At 32.0% G+C, this 18,941-nt stretch overlaps 3 protein-coding genes across 3 annotated transcripts; all 3 read right to left on the reverse strand.

The window, feature by feature from the left end:
- Nucleotides 1-733: 733 nt before the first annotated feature.
- LOC132750252 (uncharacterized) lies at nt 734-3,090 on the reverse strand. The gene has a single exon (XM_060740195.1). The coding sequence runs from the start codon at nt 2,932-2,934 to the stop codon at nt 2,122-2,124; it is 813 nt and encodes a 270-aa protein (XP_060596178.1). The 5' UTR covers nt 2,935-3,090; the 3' UTR covers nt 734-2,121.
- A 10,619-nt stretch (nt 3,091-13,709) lies between these two features.
- Nucleotides 13,710-14,665, reverse strand: LOC132750250 (C-type lectin-like). The gene has a single exon (XM_060740193.1). The coding sequence runs from the start codon at nt 14,663-14,665 to the stop codon at nt 14,246-14,248; it is 420 nt and encodes a 139-aa protein (XP_060596176.1). The 3' UTR covers nt 13,710-14,245.
- A 1,581-nt stretch (nt 14,666-16,246) lies between these two features.
- Nucleotides 16,247-16,891, reverse strand: LOC132750251 (C-type lectin-like). The gene has a single exon (XM_060740194.1). It carries the CDS (start codon nt 16,889-16,891, stop codon nt 16,247-16,249), a length of 645 nt encoding a protein of 214 aa, XP_060596177.1.
- Between the last annotated feature and the right edge of the window lie 2,050 nt (nt 16,892-18,941).

The following is an 18,941-nucleotide window of genomic DNA, read 5'->3' on the forward strand; positions in this document are numbered from 1 at the left end:
GACTGAGCCTGAGCCTGGAATCAGTTACAAAACAATATGTTTCGGAATTATTGAGTGCATTCGCTAAACTGCGGTTGGGGTTAAATAACTATTATAATAAATTGAAACAGGCTTAACTAATCAATATTGATCATTCAAAATGTTTCGATGCATATCAATCCTTTTTTCATACGTAAAACTGTTCTTTAAAATACCGTTCATTTATGACAAAGTAATAAACTAAAATGTTTTACGATTTGGAAGAGATCTGCTATCCTAGACAGAGTTCAAAATGAAATGTTCAGTTATATGTACAGCGGCTGCTACATATCGGATTCAAATTTCAAACCGATCTGAAAATAGATTACATAATTATTGTATGATGATGGGGTGAGCATCAAAATCTATGGAGCTAGTGTGTTGTACCGAGGTTTACGAAATGTTTGGCATCGTTAGATATACAATAATTCCTCTTATAAATTAGTATTCATCATCTTTTGCAGACCAATGAAACCGCTCTAATTAAATAAAAAAATAAAATAAAAAAAATTAAAATAAATAAATAAATGGAAAAAAAAATAAATAAATGAATAAATAAATAAATAATTGATGATGATGACGACGACAACGATGATGATGATAATAATAATGTGCACTATGTCGTATGAACCTATGGTCGCTCCTTACTGTGTCTTGTTAGAATATCACTTAATAAACATATACATAGTAAAATAACACGGAGAAAAAAACAACAAATTATTGTAAGCTTTATTTCAATATCTTACAGCGTTTTATTTTGTTCGCCAATTGCTTTCTTGTTTAGGGCACACGTATTCTTTTATCGTTTCGTAACAGAAAACATTAATTTAGATTGATGAAAAGTAAAAAAAAATATTATTTTATTATTAAATAATATGTAATATTTATATGGGTATTGAAAAATAATCAATTTTATACGAGTAGTATTGCGTTTAGTTTAAAAATATACTATGCTCATCCTTGAGTAAAATATTTTTATCACATAGATTTATTGAAATCTTCATAATCCTTATTGGATATGTCTATTTTGAATGAAAGATTGAATAAACAACGTATGGAAAGCTGCATTTCCTATTAAAGATCAAGTAAAATGTTTTTTTTAAAAGAAAACTTGTAGATTATTTTTAATGAAACTATATATTCATATTGTGACCATAGTGTGTAGAGTTTGAATATAACATGTATCTACTTTGTGTAAAGTCAAAACATGTTTATTTTACATTTTTAAAGAGACTGTGAAACATCTAATATCAAATTTGAGCATAGTATATCTTTAATAATATTTTATTGGTCTTTGAATACAATTTAAGAAAATTATTTTTCACATAACAACATATTTAACAAAGGACAATAGGGTTAAACAACAAGTTCTAGTAACATTAGTAACTGTCCCTCACTTAAGCATAATAACATATAGAAACGAAAACATATATAAACACAATACGCATAAGCAATTACAAATATTAAGACGAATACAAAAATAGAGTAGCAAAATGAATTCGACATTAAATTTAAAAGAAAAAGCATTTGCTACTCAATTTTTTAAGATATTAAAAAAATCCCCTTTTTCTTCAGTATGACATGGTTTGTATGGCTGTCAAAATATGTCATCTATAAGGGGAATAAGAAGAACTAAAATTGGGAACAACGATTGTTAATTTCAATTTATGTGTTTTTTTATTGTAAAGTATTGCGTAGAATATAGCTACCAAATTACATACAGTAGTGTTAAAAGTTTTTTACACGCTCCTTTGCTTTAAGTATATGTTTAAACTTCACATGAAAGCCAACTGTCATATTAACGAGTATAACATATACAGGTTAGACATCGATTTGATCCAATGGTATTGGGATTATCATTAAAATTGGTAACAAAAGCACCATCAGACGAACGAGTGCGATCCTCAGTGGTCCTTGATTCACTCTGATTAATTCTGTAAGCTGGTTCGTTATCCTCTCAGAAGACGAAGGAAATATAAAACTTGTCATGCAAAATCACGGTCATTGTTGTTTTTAGCTCTAAATGTGTGTAGCATGTGCTAGCAATGTATATGCTAAGATTAATAAAGTTATATTCTTATTAATTGTTCAAAAGCTACAGAGTTACTCATATTGGTATTCGCAAATGAAAGCACGCTTATGTGTACATGGGGTATCAAACCATTGCCAAATTTGTTTAGTGGATAATGTTCTGTGATACACAATACATAGTTCGGTAGGTCCGTTATCTGGGTCGTTGTCTCCCCAGAATGTAAATGACGGATCTGTTGACTTGTATCCATAAGTCCAAGGGGCACCTTGAACGGATTTTCTTCCATCAATCCATAACATATCAGAAGAAAAGCTTTGTTGAAGAATTGTTTCATTAACATATTTTACTTTCATCCCAGAATCAACGTTTACAAGATGTCCTCCATCATTTTGGCAAATATTTTCAGCATCGTCTCTGGCTAATAGTTTGTCGTACAATTTTAAACAGAAATTGTTATTTGTGAAAGTATAATCCTTTGGACACAATAACTGGCAAACCTTTCTGTCGGTCACAAAGGTTGGCTTAGTGTTATGCTTACAATACGTGGTATTTAAACCACAAGTTCTACCTCTTGTTTGACCTCCAAACTCACCTGGATTGGTGGCGTCACACTCTGACCACTCACTCCATTCAGAACAGGGATGAAGTCGGCACATTTCTTCAACCACGTCGTCATGCTCTTTATCCATTCGGTTCTCTACACGGCGCATTGTTTGGCCTATGAATTTCAGCAAAGGTTTGTCAAGCTTTATTCCCAACTCAATTAACCCTTGCCCTGTAAGTTGCGATTCGCTCATGTTCTCGTTTGCATCTACTGAATTAATTGTTGATAAGCATCCCTGTACTATTAAAGAAAGCAGCAGAAATGAATATACACATTTCATTTTGAACTTTTAAAATAAATGTTTAATTTGTCCCATGAACTTTAAGCACATACTATTATACTCCTCAATTATATAATGGTAACTGATAGTCTGCAGTGATCATTGTTACACAGTGCGCTGCGTACCTAATGCTTTGTTTAGGTCGCTCATAAACAACATTAAGAGGGATGAGCAAAAATAAAAGAAGAGCAAGGTAGTGTTTACAAAATAACGTTAACATGAATTAACTACATATCAAAAAAATCTTACACTTGCTGATGCACATCGTCGCTAATTTCATAACTTCGTTAACGTTCTAATGCTGTGTTTTGTTTATTAAGTATCTTGTGAACCATATGACTTACTGAAATCCTTTTATCAAACTAACAAGGTACACCATAAATGTCAATTGCGATGGACGTATCGTTAAAAAATGACTTCATAAAATTGCTGGCAATTAAGTATTCCAGTTTCTAAGTGCACGTACTTCTCAAACACAACATTACCGCTTTCAATCGAGGTGTTTTTATGGGTAAAGTCTGATCTTGTATCAGTTAGATCTTTTCATTATAGTTTCAAGATTGCCTGTCGATAGGTATACCACCCAACGTAAATATTCTTAGTCAGTTCTCCGATCGCCAGTATCTGTACTGTGAATCACGAATAAACGGCACTATTGTCGAGCCACAGTGTGGTTTTCTACTTCGACATCCATTCCCTTCTAGACTGTCCATCTGATTCACTTTACATTCCTGTGTGGTTGTATCGATCATTTTCTGTCTTTGTTATGATGTTTTACGACATAATTATAGAGCTATATTGTCATCATTTGGATTTCCGTTGGTGACCACATTTCCAGGTAAGAAATACGTTTATCTACCTGTTGTTTTTAAATAACATCGTTCAAATTGCGTAAAACTTTAACAACAATCTCTGACTATGCTTCTTTTTTGTTTTTTTTCAAACGTGTATATTTCATATGCGTGTGCGGCATACGCATTGGCGGCTTGTTATATTTACTGAATGTATTATTTTCAATATTTGATAATTATATTAATGGTTTGGAGTATATCAATGCATGACAGAGTACACTTCACTACAGTTTCAACACACGTGTTGAAGCAACAGCAAACGTTATTTTGGATCATCCCTCGTACGTTTAATGAATCCTCAATACGTGTGCAATTATCGTAAGCATACGTTCTTGATTATTATATTATACTCACGAGGAATAAATAAACGTTATGAATTGTACTCGTAACAAAGTTCTTTCTTATCTAACGTAGCAAATATTTATGACATCCTTCTAAATAATATAAATGTTTATGTTTTATTTTAGCATCAGCTGTATTATTGTAGAACTTAAATATTTTGTAATACCAATATTTCTTTAAAAAATTGCGTAAACGTATTTTGGTCATTTCTTAAAATATTCCTATATGTAAACTTTCCGACAAAAAACATTCAAAGAACAAAAAAAAAAATAAAATAAAAACGTCACCACTCGTCTTCTTGCATTTAAGGTAGAAGAAATTTTATGTAAGTAAATATCAAAACTAAAATTATGAATTTTCCGACAAACAATGCGGGTCAATCACAGTTTGCCTCTTATATTTGTATTTTCAAAATGCGTCTATAAAGGTTAGGTTTCTTTACTTTATATAGTATTAGTTATTTCACTTCATTGTTGTTTGTGTCTACATATAAATATGTTGACACATTTGGTTAAAACTATCAGTATCAGTTCACTTTCAATGTGTTAAGAAGGTGTCATTCTTTTACGTCACAAAATTATATTGACAATAATTTTATATACAGTGCAACATCTACAAAGCAAAACACTTGGGGAGACAAAGATTTTGGTATTTTGCTTATATATGTTGCTGTTTAAATTGTGGAAAATTTTACATTTGTCCCGAAAACTGGATGTTATTGATGTAAAGAAGTTTTTGTTCTGCAGAGTTCCTCTTTGTAGAGTAAACATCGTATATCTTCCTATTTCTGTATGTTAATAACAGTAGATTTTCCTGAATTATTAACAATCATAAGACTTTAGTGTATGTGTTAGCAAAATAAAAAAATACCAAAAAAAAAGAGAAGAAAATAACCCCCCCCCCAAAAAAAAATACAAAACAAAAACCCCAATAACAAACAAACAAATGTCACTTTAACTAGAAGTCGTTATTCTGTACTAAAGTTGTGTCAAAATTTTAACAGCCCTTTAGTACCACCGATGATAGTGAATAGCTTAAAAGCGTGACATAATTGTCGTTATACGTTCTAAATAACGTTGTACCTAACTACTGTTATACAGAAGTACAAATTAATCTTTAAGTTACCTAAAATACTGCTTTTATAAAACAAAATAAAAAAAGAAAGATGACAAATATGTACATCTATTTTTAATAAAGCAAGAAATGCAGTAGTTAGCAATTTGTGGGCAATTGATGCATTTTACTTTTTCAAAAAAAACCTTACCATTTGAAATGTTCAACTGAAGCTTCACTGCAGAAGCAAACATCATATTGATCATCAATTTAATTGTACGGAATCAAGTAAACCATTTACATTTCGTGTATACATACTTATAGAAGTAAATCCTCATTCCAGCCGATGTAAATATATACAAATAACCAATTAATATAATCATTGACTCATTGCCAGTTTTACATACATATTATAATATTTGCGTAAATGCAACCAGCTTTCCCCTAAAACGATTTATTACAATGATTGTTTTCAGTCACATTGTATCTGTTAGTATGATAATAAAACATAAGTGTTTTATGCAATTAAACTGAGTAGTAATCCATCATTTTGTAAATGAGCTTGTCCACAGTGTTTGTTTAGACAATATTGAAAAAAATAGTTATTTTTGTATGGAGAAATATTTTATATAATATAGCATCCGACCTGCATTTCATAATTAACAAACTCGGATACTTTTTCTAAATCTATTTCGCATTCTGCCCGCTCTTAGTGTATAGAAAAATTAGTTAAATGCAAAAATAAACACTATATAACGCCCCTAAGACCGCAAGTTTAAAGATTTTCTTTGGTGATAAATGACCTGGATCTTGACTCTTTCGATTGCACTTGCCTTTCATGAAATTGCAAAATAATTTTTTGAAAAAGGAAAACTGTTCTTGAGTTACCATCCAGTGTTTTATTTTATGAAATAAGACGTGATTTGATGGAGCATACTTTTGTAAATGTTGAGACACCAGCTGCTCAAATACTGCATTATTTTATAATTTATGTTGCCGGAATAAATAGAAACAGTTCTCATATCTGGTCGCATATCTTTACTAAATGGACGAAAGTTATATGTATACACTTTGAACTCAGTTTATTGATGTGTCAATTGTTCATTTATTGATCTGCAAAAGGTAAACTCCATTAACTTAAGTCTAACGTTTGTCATTTAAGAGCTAAAGTCCTTTACAGTGTATGTATTAACAGACTTTTAGATTATTTATCATAATTTACCATTACGTATTTACTTTACTGCCGATTCCTACAATATTATTTTTCCCTTATTCGTGTAGCCTTAGTATACATGATAAGGACAATTGTAAACTTCATCGTGATATGACAGATCAATTAGATACCAGAGCGTTATCATGATATAACAACTGCATTACTTTAGGGTCAACAGCTTTTGGATAATTTTGAATGTATTGGAGGTCAGAAAAACACTTAAGATTCATCTTTATCAGATTGATAAAGGATAAGTTACAAATATAAGACCTTATCGATTACATTCTTTTTAATTTAAATAGAATTGAACACAAAAAGGCAACTGGTTGAGACTGATAATTCCAGATGATTGATTTAGGTTTATCCATTTTATGTTATATATTGAATTCTGCTCAAGCAGGTCTCAGCGGGGTGGCGTGGACCGTAAAAAGCATCTTTCTTAAGATGAATATGCTCACAAAAACTGAGTATGCAACATTTTCAATTTGGTCGTTTTGGGATTTCTTTAGGGATTCTATTTTACTCTATTTTATGTAACTGGAAATGCTCTATGTACTTTATATGTAATCAATTACTATTCATGAACTAAATTGCAACGTACAATAATACAAAAGCATTGAAGTTATTACATTAACATGGTACACTTTCTGTCAGTAATCCCATATATTTTTAAAGTTAAAAATATTAAGTACCTAAGTACTTAGCACCGTATGTATCACAATGCATTTCGATTTAAATTTTTAAAGACCTAATGAAGACAATTCAAATAGCCGAAAATACGCGTTTTACGTCTTATTTGGTGGTTCCGTTTTGCATATACTCATAATTGTTTTGTATGTTACTAGCTCTATTTCGCACTTTTGCATGTTAACTATTCTGTTGTATTGTTGCCTGGTTGCAATCTCACTCTTTCGTATTTTTGCAGCTTTGTGTAAGTAGATTTATTACAAAAATGCTAAATGCCCAGAAAAAGAAGTTGAAATACTAATTGCTAAATTTGCTTAATCTGAATGTAATCAGATAGTACATCGGACTCTTTGTCGTTCATAATTACATGACGTTATAAATGTTATTAACGTTACATTACTCATCAATAATTGTGTACATTTTGTAATGAAGATGCATATAAGTCATTACAATTGCTATGAGAGCACAATGGTCGCTTAATAGCTACATGCTCGTTTTACGAGCGTATTAATATACACTTAGAAATAAGTTAAGCACACCCTGGAAATTTAAAATTGGTTGTGATTGAAAGCACTGTCCAGTGATCAGGACTTAATAAGAAATAGTAATTGTTAAGTAGCGATACAAATTCAGTAATCATTAACCAGCAAATTTATTAATTAAGTTTATTCATAACCAAATTGTTTTCTTATTCGCTTTGCTTAAACGAAAATAAATCATTTATCATCTAACAAGAGTTATATGGACATGATTATTATTAATGTCGATATCTACGGATAACAACACTGTCAGTAAAGTTAAAAACATGCTTAATTCACTCACTACAGTTATATATTATAATATTTATTTAACTAAATAAAACAATGGCCATTTTAAGTCAGAACATATTGTCTAAGACTCACATCGGTTAAGGGACGGGTGGTGAGCAATACGACCTGTACAGTACATTGCGAAGTCCTCGAGTGGTGTATCTATCCGCCTGTCAATAACATATACATTTCAAGTTCAGTAAGTACGAAATTATCGTGCTTAACTATGACACAACTGATTTAGCCGTACATCTATAACTTTTAAACTGCAATAAAAACATTTATTGAAGCATAAGCAAATGTGTTGTTTTTTATCAAAAATGTAAGCGTTTAAACGTATGGTGTTGGAGCGTTTATAAAACATTTACTGGTGGATATTTCTGGTAAATGTTGACAATCATATAACTTAAAATAACATTTTGTAGCCAAAATTTTAAAAACGTGTGTCACTGCCGAGTGCCCGGGTGATAGCCTCAATCCTTACACCCGGCATTTTGCCTCAATTTTGACATAACCACAACTTAAATTTTAAATTTTATTTAGGCAATGGTACGAACCACCTGTTGCCAACCTACAACAACAGGGACAAGTTCTGCACCAATAATGGCACAATTTACGTCAATCGCATTAGACGCCTAACTGGTAGTATGAGAAGGTTTGAGGCTATCATCTGGGCATGTGGCGGTTACACACGTTATTCAAACTTTGGTTACATAATGTCATTTTAGGTTACGAAATCGTCAACATTTAGCAAATATATCCATTACTAAATGTTTTGTTAACACTCCAACACCATACTTAAAAGCACTTACATATCTGGTAAAAACAACACATTTGCTTATGCATAACATTTGGTTAAGATTTAACTAAACTCATAGATTTACTGGTTTATAATTACTAAATTGGTATCGCTATTTATCACATAACTATTTCTTAAGTTCAATTCAGCCGTCATCTCAAGACAGTGCTTTCAGTTAGAACCAATATAAAATTTTCGTGGTGTGCTTAACTTTTTTCTATGTGTATAGTTGAAACTCACTAAAGGCGTCGTATGAGAGTAGTACAAGAAAGGTAGAAACGTTGTGACATCTCACAAAACGTAATGGTCGTGGATAACCTCAGCATTCGCACTGCGTCCCTTGTGCGATTTTGCCAATTGTTGTAAGACATCCTACTGAGCAATTACGGCTTTAGGTTATCCCAATGCATCCTTATACGAACGCCCAATGACGAGGTACGTATATTACAACCATGCTTTAAATGAGTGCCGTCTATCGGCATTCATTTTGATGTCACAGAGATGTTGCAGCGATGCATGCATTTCTTAGTTGCCATAAAAACGCAGCCGGTGACAGACTTTTTTAAAGTACGCATTCGTGTGTTCAACATAAATTTTTAACAAAACTTTAACTTTTTATATGCTTTTATCCACGGTTATCTTAGTACGTGTTGTTCTCGAATGATATGTTTTTTTCCAAACTGTTTGTGCATAACCTGTTATGAATTTATAAAACTTAATAATTACTAGATAATTATTTCTGACACAAGTTTAAAGGCATATATAAAAACATTACACATGTTTGAAATTCTTTCTTATAAAGCACTCTCTCGACATATGATCGATTATAGAAAATATAAATTGTAGAACTTTAAAAAGCTTTTATTATCATTACATCGTAAGGCAGCAGGTTTTTAATACATCAATTGTGCAAGTTGTATAATCATGACCTATACATTTAACTTATACAATATCTTTGTTAATAACATAATATTCGTCTAGTCAGTACTTAAAAAGAAAAAGAAAACATTAGCATACTTATGTAACAGCCAAAGAACCTAAATCATGACATTTGTCTTCTGCGACATTTGAACAAGCAAATCCATGTAAATAACAACAGGATTGATAAAGACGATTTCTCCAGTGCTCTTCATGTTTTGCTTGATGTCCGTGAAGTATTCTACACGATAATCAGTTTGACCTAATGACATTTTAACCTAATGCCTTTGCTCAAATACGTTTTCGGCAGTGTTCATATTTTTCCTTCTTTTCTATCCCTTTGACGTTTTGTCTTTAAAATGGCCTATTTTTGAAGAATTTTAAATCCCTGTTTTCCTACTGAAAAAATAACAGAAATAAGACATGGAATTACCTATTAGTATGCATAATTGTGATCAACAATAATAAAAAAGTAAAAACAAGATTTTATAGACACACGTATATGTTATCTGTCCTTGAAATGACCTCAAATAAGTACAATGTAAACATTTCTGATCCAATAGCAAGTAACTCAGAAGTGGGAATGTTGACACCCAAATTTGTTTCGCTTAAAACGTTTCTATTATCATATTCTAACAACTTTAAGTTTACAGTTTAAAAAAAATCTATTAAACAGTAAAATTTTTCCTATATGTCTATATGAAAACTCCCGAAAACGTCCTTAAAGTGTGTTTGTTTTAAGCTGGACATCGATTTGCCATTGTCTGCTAAAAATAAATAGCAACATATATATATAGCTGCATAACAATAAGACATTTTCTCTTCATGCCATGCGTCGGTTAAAGTATAATTATGTAATTTGGCAAATGTTTATATTTTGCGACTGTAACAATTTATATATATATATATATATATATATATATATATATATATATATATATATATATATATATATATATATATATATTTATTGTTTGTTCGAATTTCCAAAATCATTTAGATATAAGTCAAATCTATTTTGTGTTGGCAAATAAAAGCACATTTATGATTACATATAGTATCGAACCACCGCCAAAGGTTATTCGTATTTGAATGATAGAAATACATAATACACATGTCAGTTGCACCGTTATCTGGATCGTCATCTCCCCAAAAGGTGAAGGACGGATCTGTCGACTTGTAGCCGTAAGTCCAAGGATCCCCTTGTACTGATTTTCTTCCATCAATCCATAAACGATTAGCAGAAAAGTTTTGTTTAAAAATTGTTTCATTCACGTCTTTAACTTTCATCTCAGAATCAACGTTCACAAGATGTCCTCCATCACCCTGACATACTTTTTCAGCATCATCTCTATATAGTTTTTCTTTGTCGTAAAATTTCAAACAGTAACCATGACTTGTTGCAGTATAGTCTTTTGGACATACACCCTCGCATAATCTTTTGTCAATCACATTAGTTGGCTCACTGTAATGCTTACAATACGTTGTATTTACGCCACAAGTTCTACTTCTTGTTTGTCCTCCAAACTCACCTTGGTGAATTGCATCACAATTTGACCATTCACTCCATTCAGAACAGGGATGAAGTCGACATATTTCTGCTACCACATCTTCAATTCCGACTTGATTTTTCTGCATTCGGTTCTCTACACGGCGCATAGTTTGCCCTATTAATTTCAGCAAAGGTTTGTCCAGCTTTATTCCCAAATCAATTAACCCTTGCCCCGTAAGTTTCGATTCGTTTAAGTCCCCATCCGTGTCTGTAGTATCACTTTTTGATATAAAAATAAGAGCAAAGAGGTATGTTATACATACATTCCATTTTGAACAAGACTTTATTTATCAAGAAAATTATTAAAATGTTTTGAAGAAACTGTGAACACCTTTTCCTCTTCGATAATCTGAAGAAAACTGATAGTCTGCAGTGTTCACGTTTAGAAATGCGTTCGTGCTAAGTGCTCCTGATAAGATCCAGCATAAACTTCCTGTCAAAATAATATTTTGTTATCTCCATGCACATTTTATTAAAATGGTTTATGTATTTGTTGAAATTTAAAGGCAAATTATGCCTCAGAAATGCTATAATATTTTTTCTGAGAAACGTTATAGTTTTTTGATATCTTGGTACAATTTCAAAAATAAAAATACTTATTTGCCACATAGATGTACTATCTATGTACGATCTTTTGCTTTCTTTGCGTTTTTTACAAACGGTATAGTTATCATAAATAAGTATTTTGTATGGAACTAATGATATTGTTTTCTTATTTTCTTTATATTTTAATACCTTAATGGCGGATTACTTCATGTTTAGCTGTACGAAATAGAACCACGTAGCTATCTGATTTGTACGATGGGGCGTACTCATCCCCATCCCCGAGTTCAAATCAGATTACTTTAGAATATTTTGATGGTCTTCCTCGTATGCATCATAGGCAAAAATAAAAACACGTTCCCTGTCGTCACATTATTTAACCCCAGAAAAAGAAACCTGTGTCCGAGCATCATAATATTACTTATATATCGTTACACTGTCGTCACAATAAATAGTAAATTCAAGAAAAAAATGAGCAAATGAACAAGCATGCTCTAGACAGACAGTGAATGTGTGTAACTAATACCTGCAATCTAGTTAACGCATTGTGCATATTTCGGTATACGATTTTACTCTGATGCGTTTTCAATAGTAACGTCTCCATACTATTATACAATTTCTACAATTGTGAAACACCTTTCTTTATCTAAATCCGTTATTAAAACATGATTAAATACATGATTGACATTTTTTTAACAATTCAAAATGATGGATTTTGTTAGGCATAATTTGCCTTCAAAAATCTTATATCTTACTTTTGCTTATCTAAGTAAAAATATTTTAAATTATCTTTCATACAAAACAATTAATATACAATTAATGAATTTTTAAATCTTCTCTCTCGCGATTGCCTTTAAAAAGTATTGAATGAAGTTTACCTTCAACATATGCATTAACCATTAACTAGGTTAATAACAGTATAAGATATAAGATAATTCAACACTCAATTACTTTAAAAATGTTACATCTAACTTTTCGCCCAATGTTTATCTTCTAATAACTTAGTAGTAAAGTTTTTTAAGTATGAAAATTGTGTTATTTTTTTACAAAATATGACGAATATTTAATAACTGAATAGGCTTACATAAAATCGGATCCTTATAACAAAATTCAGTAACACAAACCTATGAATACTTAAGATTCACACACTTTCAGCCATACATACGTTTGCAAATTTTTCGATAATTTGATGTAAAGGACATTCATGGAAAACTTTAAAAGTACTCATCCGTACTTGACGACGTGTGTTTGTGTTGTTGAAAAACCTTAAAATAATACATGTGTATTAATGTTACACACTCGGTTTGTAACAGTTTTTGTTCAAGTTCTGATAAAAATACAAACGTATGATGTTCTGTTACACGTACTTTATCGGTACATAAAAAATGGAAAGAGATTCACGTAATTGTTTGTTATTAAGGTGATATTATGCTCATTTATTTTGTTGTCGAGTTGAGCTTAACTGACTTTTTATGTAAAAAAAAGATTGACTATCGTAATGCTCATTGACTGATAATTGATACTTAAATATGTGTATGAAAAAATATAACAACTTTCTTAAATTTAAAGAGACTGTCACACTCTTTTTATTAAGTCCCACTCTTTTAGAACAATGGTCGTTTGATAGCTACACGCTCGCTGTACGAGCGTATTAATAAATGAAACTGCCTATAGGCGTCGTATGAGAGTATTACAAGAAAGGTTAAAACGTTGTATTAATCTGTCGTAGATAACATCAGCATTCGTACTGCGTCCCTTGTGCGATTTCGCAAATTGTTGTAAGAGATCGTAATGTGTAACTTCGGCGTCCTTCACAAATCACAATGCACTGTTATCTTAACGCCGAATGACGGCGTAAAATACAACCATGCTTGAAATGAATGCCGTCGTTGGGCATTCAATTCGATGCCATCGCGATGTTGCAGCGATGCATGCATTTCTTAGTTGCCATAAAAACGCTGCCCGTGTCAGGAGTTTAGATATAGGTCTTTGTGTGGTCCACATAATAATTAAACAATAAATTTAAACTTTTTAAATGTTATAATACCTCTATGTTCTCAAACGTTTTTCAGGGGTTTTCAAAAGATTGATTAACCGTCGGTAGTTGATATAATTCCAGGTACACTTCGCTTCATCTGGTCAAAATCAGTTGAGAAACAGCAGAGTAACTGGCAAAAATTGTACCTGAATCGATGAAAAAATTGCGTGTACCGTACCTGCAATGTCACGTAGTATGGTCACATTGAAACTGATCATGGTCTCATGACCTAATTATTTTGTTTAGGTGTAGTTGTTTAAAGCTGCACATCGATTAACCGTTGTCTGGTAAACATATAAACATTTATCTAGCTTCTTGAAAACATCAATTCTAAAAAGACATTTTCACTTCGCGCCGTGTTATACATGTATAAGTTATATACTTGTATATGTCCGTCAGAATGTTTTCACAATAGTTTAATATTACAATTTGGCAAAAGTTAATACATTCGCGACATTAACAATTTATATTTATTGGGCGAATGTACTCATTGAAAATAAGGTTAACTATTTGTATTGGCAAATGAAGGCAAATTTTGCATCACATGGAAAATCTAACCATCGCCAAAGGTAATTCGTACGTAAACCAAAGAAATACACAATGCACAGCTCAAATCGACCGTTATCTGGATCATCATCTCCCCAAAAGGTGAAGGACGGATCTGATGACTTGTAGCCGTAAGTCCAAGGATCGCCTTGTACTGATTTTCTTCCATCAATCCATATTCTGTTAGAATCAAAGTTTTGTTGAAGAATTGTTTCATTCACATCTTTTACTTTCATCTCAGAATTAACGTTAACAAGATGGCCGCCATCACGTTGACAGATTTGTTCAGCATCGTCTCTGGTTAGTCTTTCTTTGTCGTAAAATTTCAAACAGAAACCATGATGTAAAGGACATTCATGGAAAAATTTAAAAGTATTCATCCGTACTTAAGAACTTGCTATTTCAAAGGCATCAAGGGAGTATATACAATAATACATTATATTTACATCTCATTAATGATATTTGGTATTTGTTGTGTGGTGATTCTATTGAATGATATTCTTTGTTTCTCTATCTTCTTCACAGGGTAATTGAACATATCGATTTCTGATTTAAGATCATTTAAGTATTTTATACATAAAGTAAATTCAATCTGTCTATTTGAACTCGTTGCATTAAAGAAGAGAAAATCAGAAACCATAAAGAAAGCCCAACGAGACAAAAGTGAAAATGTTGCGGCAACTTAATAAAATGGAAAATTGCCTTCATTGTGTGTTTTACATACAAGTAACCAGACGAACTGTGTTTGTGTTGTTGAACCTAAGAATAATACATGTGTATCAATGTTACACACTTAGTTTTGAATTAAGTTCTGATTAAAATGCAAACGTATGATGTTCTGTTACACGTCCTTTATCGGTACATAAACGATGGAAAGAGATTCACGTAATTGTTTGTTATTAAGGTGATATTATGCTCATTATGTTTCGTTGTCAAGTTGAGCTTAACTGACTTTTTTATGTAAAAAGGATTGACTATCGTAATGCTCATTGACTGGTATTGATACTTAAATATGTTTATGAAAAAATATAACAACTTCCTTAAATTTAAAGGGACTGTCACACTCTTTTTATTAAGTCCCACTCTTTTAGCACAATGGTCGCTTGATAGCTACATGCTCGCTGTACGAGCATGTTTATAGTTGAAACTGCCTAAAGGCGTCGTATGAGAGTAGTACAAGAAAGGTAAAAACGTTGTTTTAATCTGTCATAGATAACATCAGCATTCGCACTGCGTCCATTGTGCAATTTCGCCAATTGTTGTAAGAGATCCTAATGTGTAACTTCGGCGTACTTCGCAAACCCACAATGCACTGTTATCGTAACGCCGAATGACGACGTAAAGTACGACCATCCTTGAAATGAGTGCCGTCTGTGGGCATTCATTTCGATGCCATTGCGATGTTGCAGCGATGCATGCATTTCTTAGTTGCCATAAAAACGCTGCCCGTGTCAGGAGTTTTAGATATAGGTCTCTGTGTGGTCCATATAATGATTAAACAATATTTTAAACTTTTTAAATTTTAAAATCCCTCTATGTTCTCAAAACCCATTCAGGGGTTTTCAAATAATTTTTTGATTAACCGTCGGTAGTTGATATAATTCCAGGTACTCTTCGCCTTGTCTGGTCAAAATCGGTTGAGAAACAGCAGAGTAATTGGGAAAAATTGTACCTGAATCGATGAAAAAATTGCGTGTACCGTACCTACAATAGGTATATTTGTTTAAAGCTGCACATCGATTAACCGTTGGCTGGTAAACATATTTACATTTATCTAGCTTCTTGAAAACATCAATTCTAATAAGACATTTTCACTTCGCGCCGTGTTTTACATGTATAAGTTATTTAATTGTATGTCCGTCAGAATGTTTTCACAATAGTTTAATATTAAAATTTGACAAAGTTTTACACATTCGCGACATTAACAGTTGATATTTATTGAGCGAATGTAATAAGCTAATCTATTTGTATTGGCAAATAAAGGCAAATTTTTTATCACATGGATAATCGAACCATCGCCAGAGGTTATTCGTACTTGTTTCATAGTGATACATTATACACAGGTCATTTACACGGTTATCTGGATCATCATGTCCCCAAAAGGTGAAGGACGGATCTGATGACTTGTAGCCGTAAGTCCAAGGATCACCTTGTACTGATTTTCTTCCATCAATCCATATGACATCAGCAGAAAAGATTTGTTGAAGAATTGTGTCATTCACATCTATTACTTTTATCTCAGAATCAACGTTCACAAGATGTCCACCATCACCTTGACATACTTTTTCAGCATCATCTCTATATAGTCTTTCTTTGTCGTAAAATTTCAAACAGAAACCATGACTTGTTGCAGTATAGTCTTTTGGACATACACCTTCGCATAATCTTGTGTCAATCACATTTATTGGCTCATTGTAATGCTTACATAACGTTGTATTTACACCGCAAGTTCTGCTTCTTGTTTGTCCTCCAAACTCACCTTGATGAATCGCATCACATTTCGACCATTCACTCCATTCAGAGCAGGGATGAAGTCGACACATTTCTGCTGCCACATCATCAGTTCCGACTTGATTTTTCTGCATTCGGTTCTCTACACGGCGCATAGTTTGCCCTATTAATTTCAGCAAAGGTTTGTCCAGCTTTATTCCCAAATCAATTAACCCTTGCCCCGTAAGTTGCGATTCGTTTAAGTCCTGATTCGTGTCTGTAGAATCACTTTTTGATACTAGTAAAAATAAGAGCAAAGAGGTATACATACATTCCATTTTGAACAAGACTTTATTTATCAAGAAAATTATTAAAATGTTTTGAAGAAACTGTAAACACCTTTCCTCTCCGATAATCTAAAGGAAACTGATACTCTTCAGTGTTCACTTTTAGAAATGCGTTACTGCCATGTGCTCCTGATAAGATCCAGCATTAATTGTTTGCCGATATAATAAATATTAATCTCTATGCACACTTTTAAAAATGTTTTATGGATTTTTTTTTAAATCTAAAGGCCCATTATGCCTCAGAAATGCCATATTTTTTTCTGAAAAACTATATTTTTGGTATCTTGGTGCATGTTCGAAAATAAAAAAAAATCTTATTTGCCACATAAATGAACTATCTTCTGCTTCCTTTTGCGTTGTTGGCAATAGGTATAGTTATAGTGTATAGTTTTAGTGAATTAGTATTTTGTATGGAAGTAAAAAGACTGTTTTGTTTATATTTCGCTACGTTTGTGACGCATTTAGATCTACCTAATGGAAAAAGCATCGAAACACGTAGCTTTGCGATTTGTACGAGGGGGCGTAGCGCCAGAGTTTAAATCAGATTGTTAAGTGTTATGATGGTCTTACTCCTTTGTGTTCTACGCAAAATTAAGAACACGTTCCCTGTCGTCACACTATTAAACCCCAGAAAAATGAAACAAATTTACGAGCATCTTAATATGACTTTTATATCGTTACACTGTCGCCACAATTAGTAAACTCCTGACAAATATGAGCCAATCAACAAGCATGATCTAGACAGACAGTGAATGCGGACAAGTGATACCTGTTCTCCAGTCAATTTGCACGTATTGGTATACGATTTAACTCTGATACGTTTTCAATAGTAAAGTCTCCATACTATGATACAATTTTGTCAGTTGTAAAACACCTTACTTTCTCTAAATCCGTTATTAAAACATGATTAAACACATGTTTGGCATTTCTAAAGAATTCAAAATGATAGGCATAATGTGCATAATCTTATATCTCACTTTTGCTTATCCTAGTAAAAATATTTTAAATTATCTTTCAATTAATATAAGAATACAATACAATTAATATTCAATTAATGAATTTTTAAATCTTATCTATCGCGGTTGCCTTTAAAAAGTATTGAATGAAGTTTTACTTCAACATATGCGTTTAGCAATTACTAGGTTAATAACATTATAAAATTTAAATAATTCAACACTCAATTACTTTGAAAATGTTACATCTAACTTGTCGCCCATGGTTCACAGGAAATAAGTAATTTAATGTATCCTTCCAATAACTTAGAAGTTAAGGTTTTAAAGTAAAAAAATTGTGTTATCTTTTACAAAATATGATGAATATTTATTAACTGAATAGTCTTACATAAAATCGGGTCCTAATAACAAAATTCAGTAACACAAACCTATGATTATTATATATGTAAAATAAGATAAACACATTTTCACCCATACAAACTTTTGTCAAATGTGATGTAATAAACATTGATGGAAAACTTTAAAAATATTCATCCATAGTTAAGAACTTGTTATTTTAAAGGCATCACACTAATATATTATATTTTCAGCGCATAAATGATATTTTACCAAGCTGCTTTCAATCAAAATATATCTAGGATTCATAACCTCTGATCCCTATTCAATATTCCATTATGTTTAGTACCGCCTTTTGTTTTCTGTTTATTTCACACGTGTTCGAACTTACCCCGTTTTTATTGGAATTGAACGAATGTGTCACATTGATGTATCAATCATAAACGTCGTATAAACACACCTGTGGATGTTTCTTAATTCGAAATTTCGTCATTTTTTAATGTTGGGTTCTGCTTAAGTCGGTGCTAGGGAGCGTTGACGGTATATTGGAATCAGCACTACCGTCCTTGAACAGACATGCTCCATTAAAC

This window comes from Ruditapes philippinarum, unplaced genomic scaffold (genome assembly GCF_026571515.1).
Source record: "Ruditapes philippinarum isolate M1 unplaced genomic scaffold, ASM2657151v2 ctg5238_1_1_1_1, whole genome shotgun sequence".
Classification (NCBI taxonomy): domain Eukaryota; kingdom Metazoa; phylum Mollusca; class Bivalvia; order Venerida; family Veneridae; genus Ruditapes; species Ruditapes philippinarum.

Bases quoted from the DNA above. Each gene is read 5' to 3' on its own strand.
- LOC132750252 (XM_060740195.1), bottom strand. From the start codon at position 2,934: ATGAAATGTGTATATTCATTTCTGCTGCTTTCTTTAATAGTACAGGGA.
- LOC132750250 (XM_060740193.1), bottom strand. From the start codon at position 14,665: ATGAATACTTTTAAATTTTTCCATGAATGTCCTTTACATCATGGTTTC.
- LOC132750251 (XM_060740194.1), bottom strand. From the start codon at position 16,891: ATGCGCCGTGTAGAGAACCGAATGCAGAAAAATCAAGTCGGAACTGAT.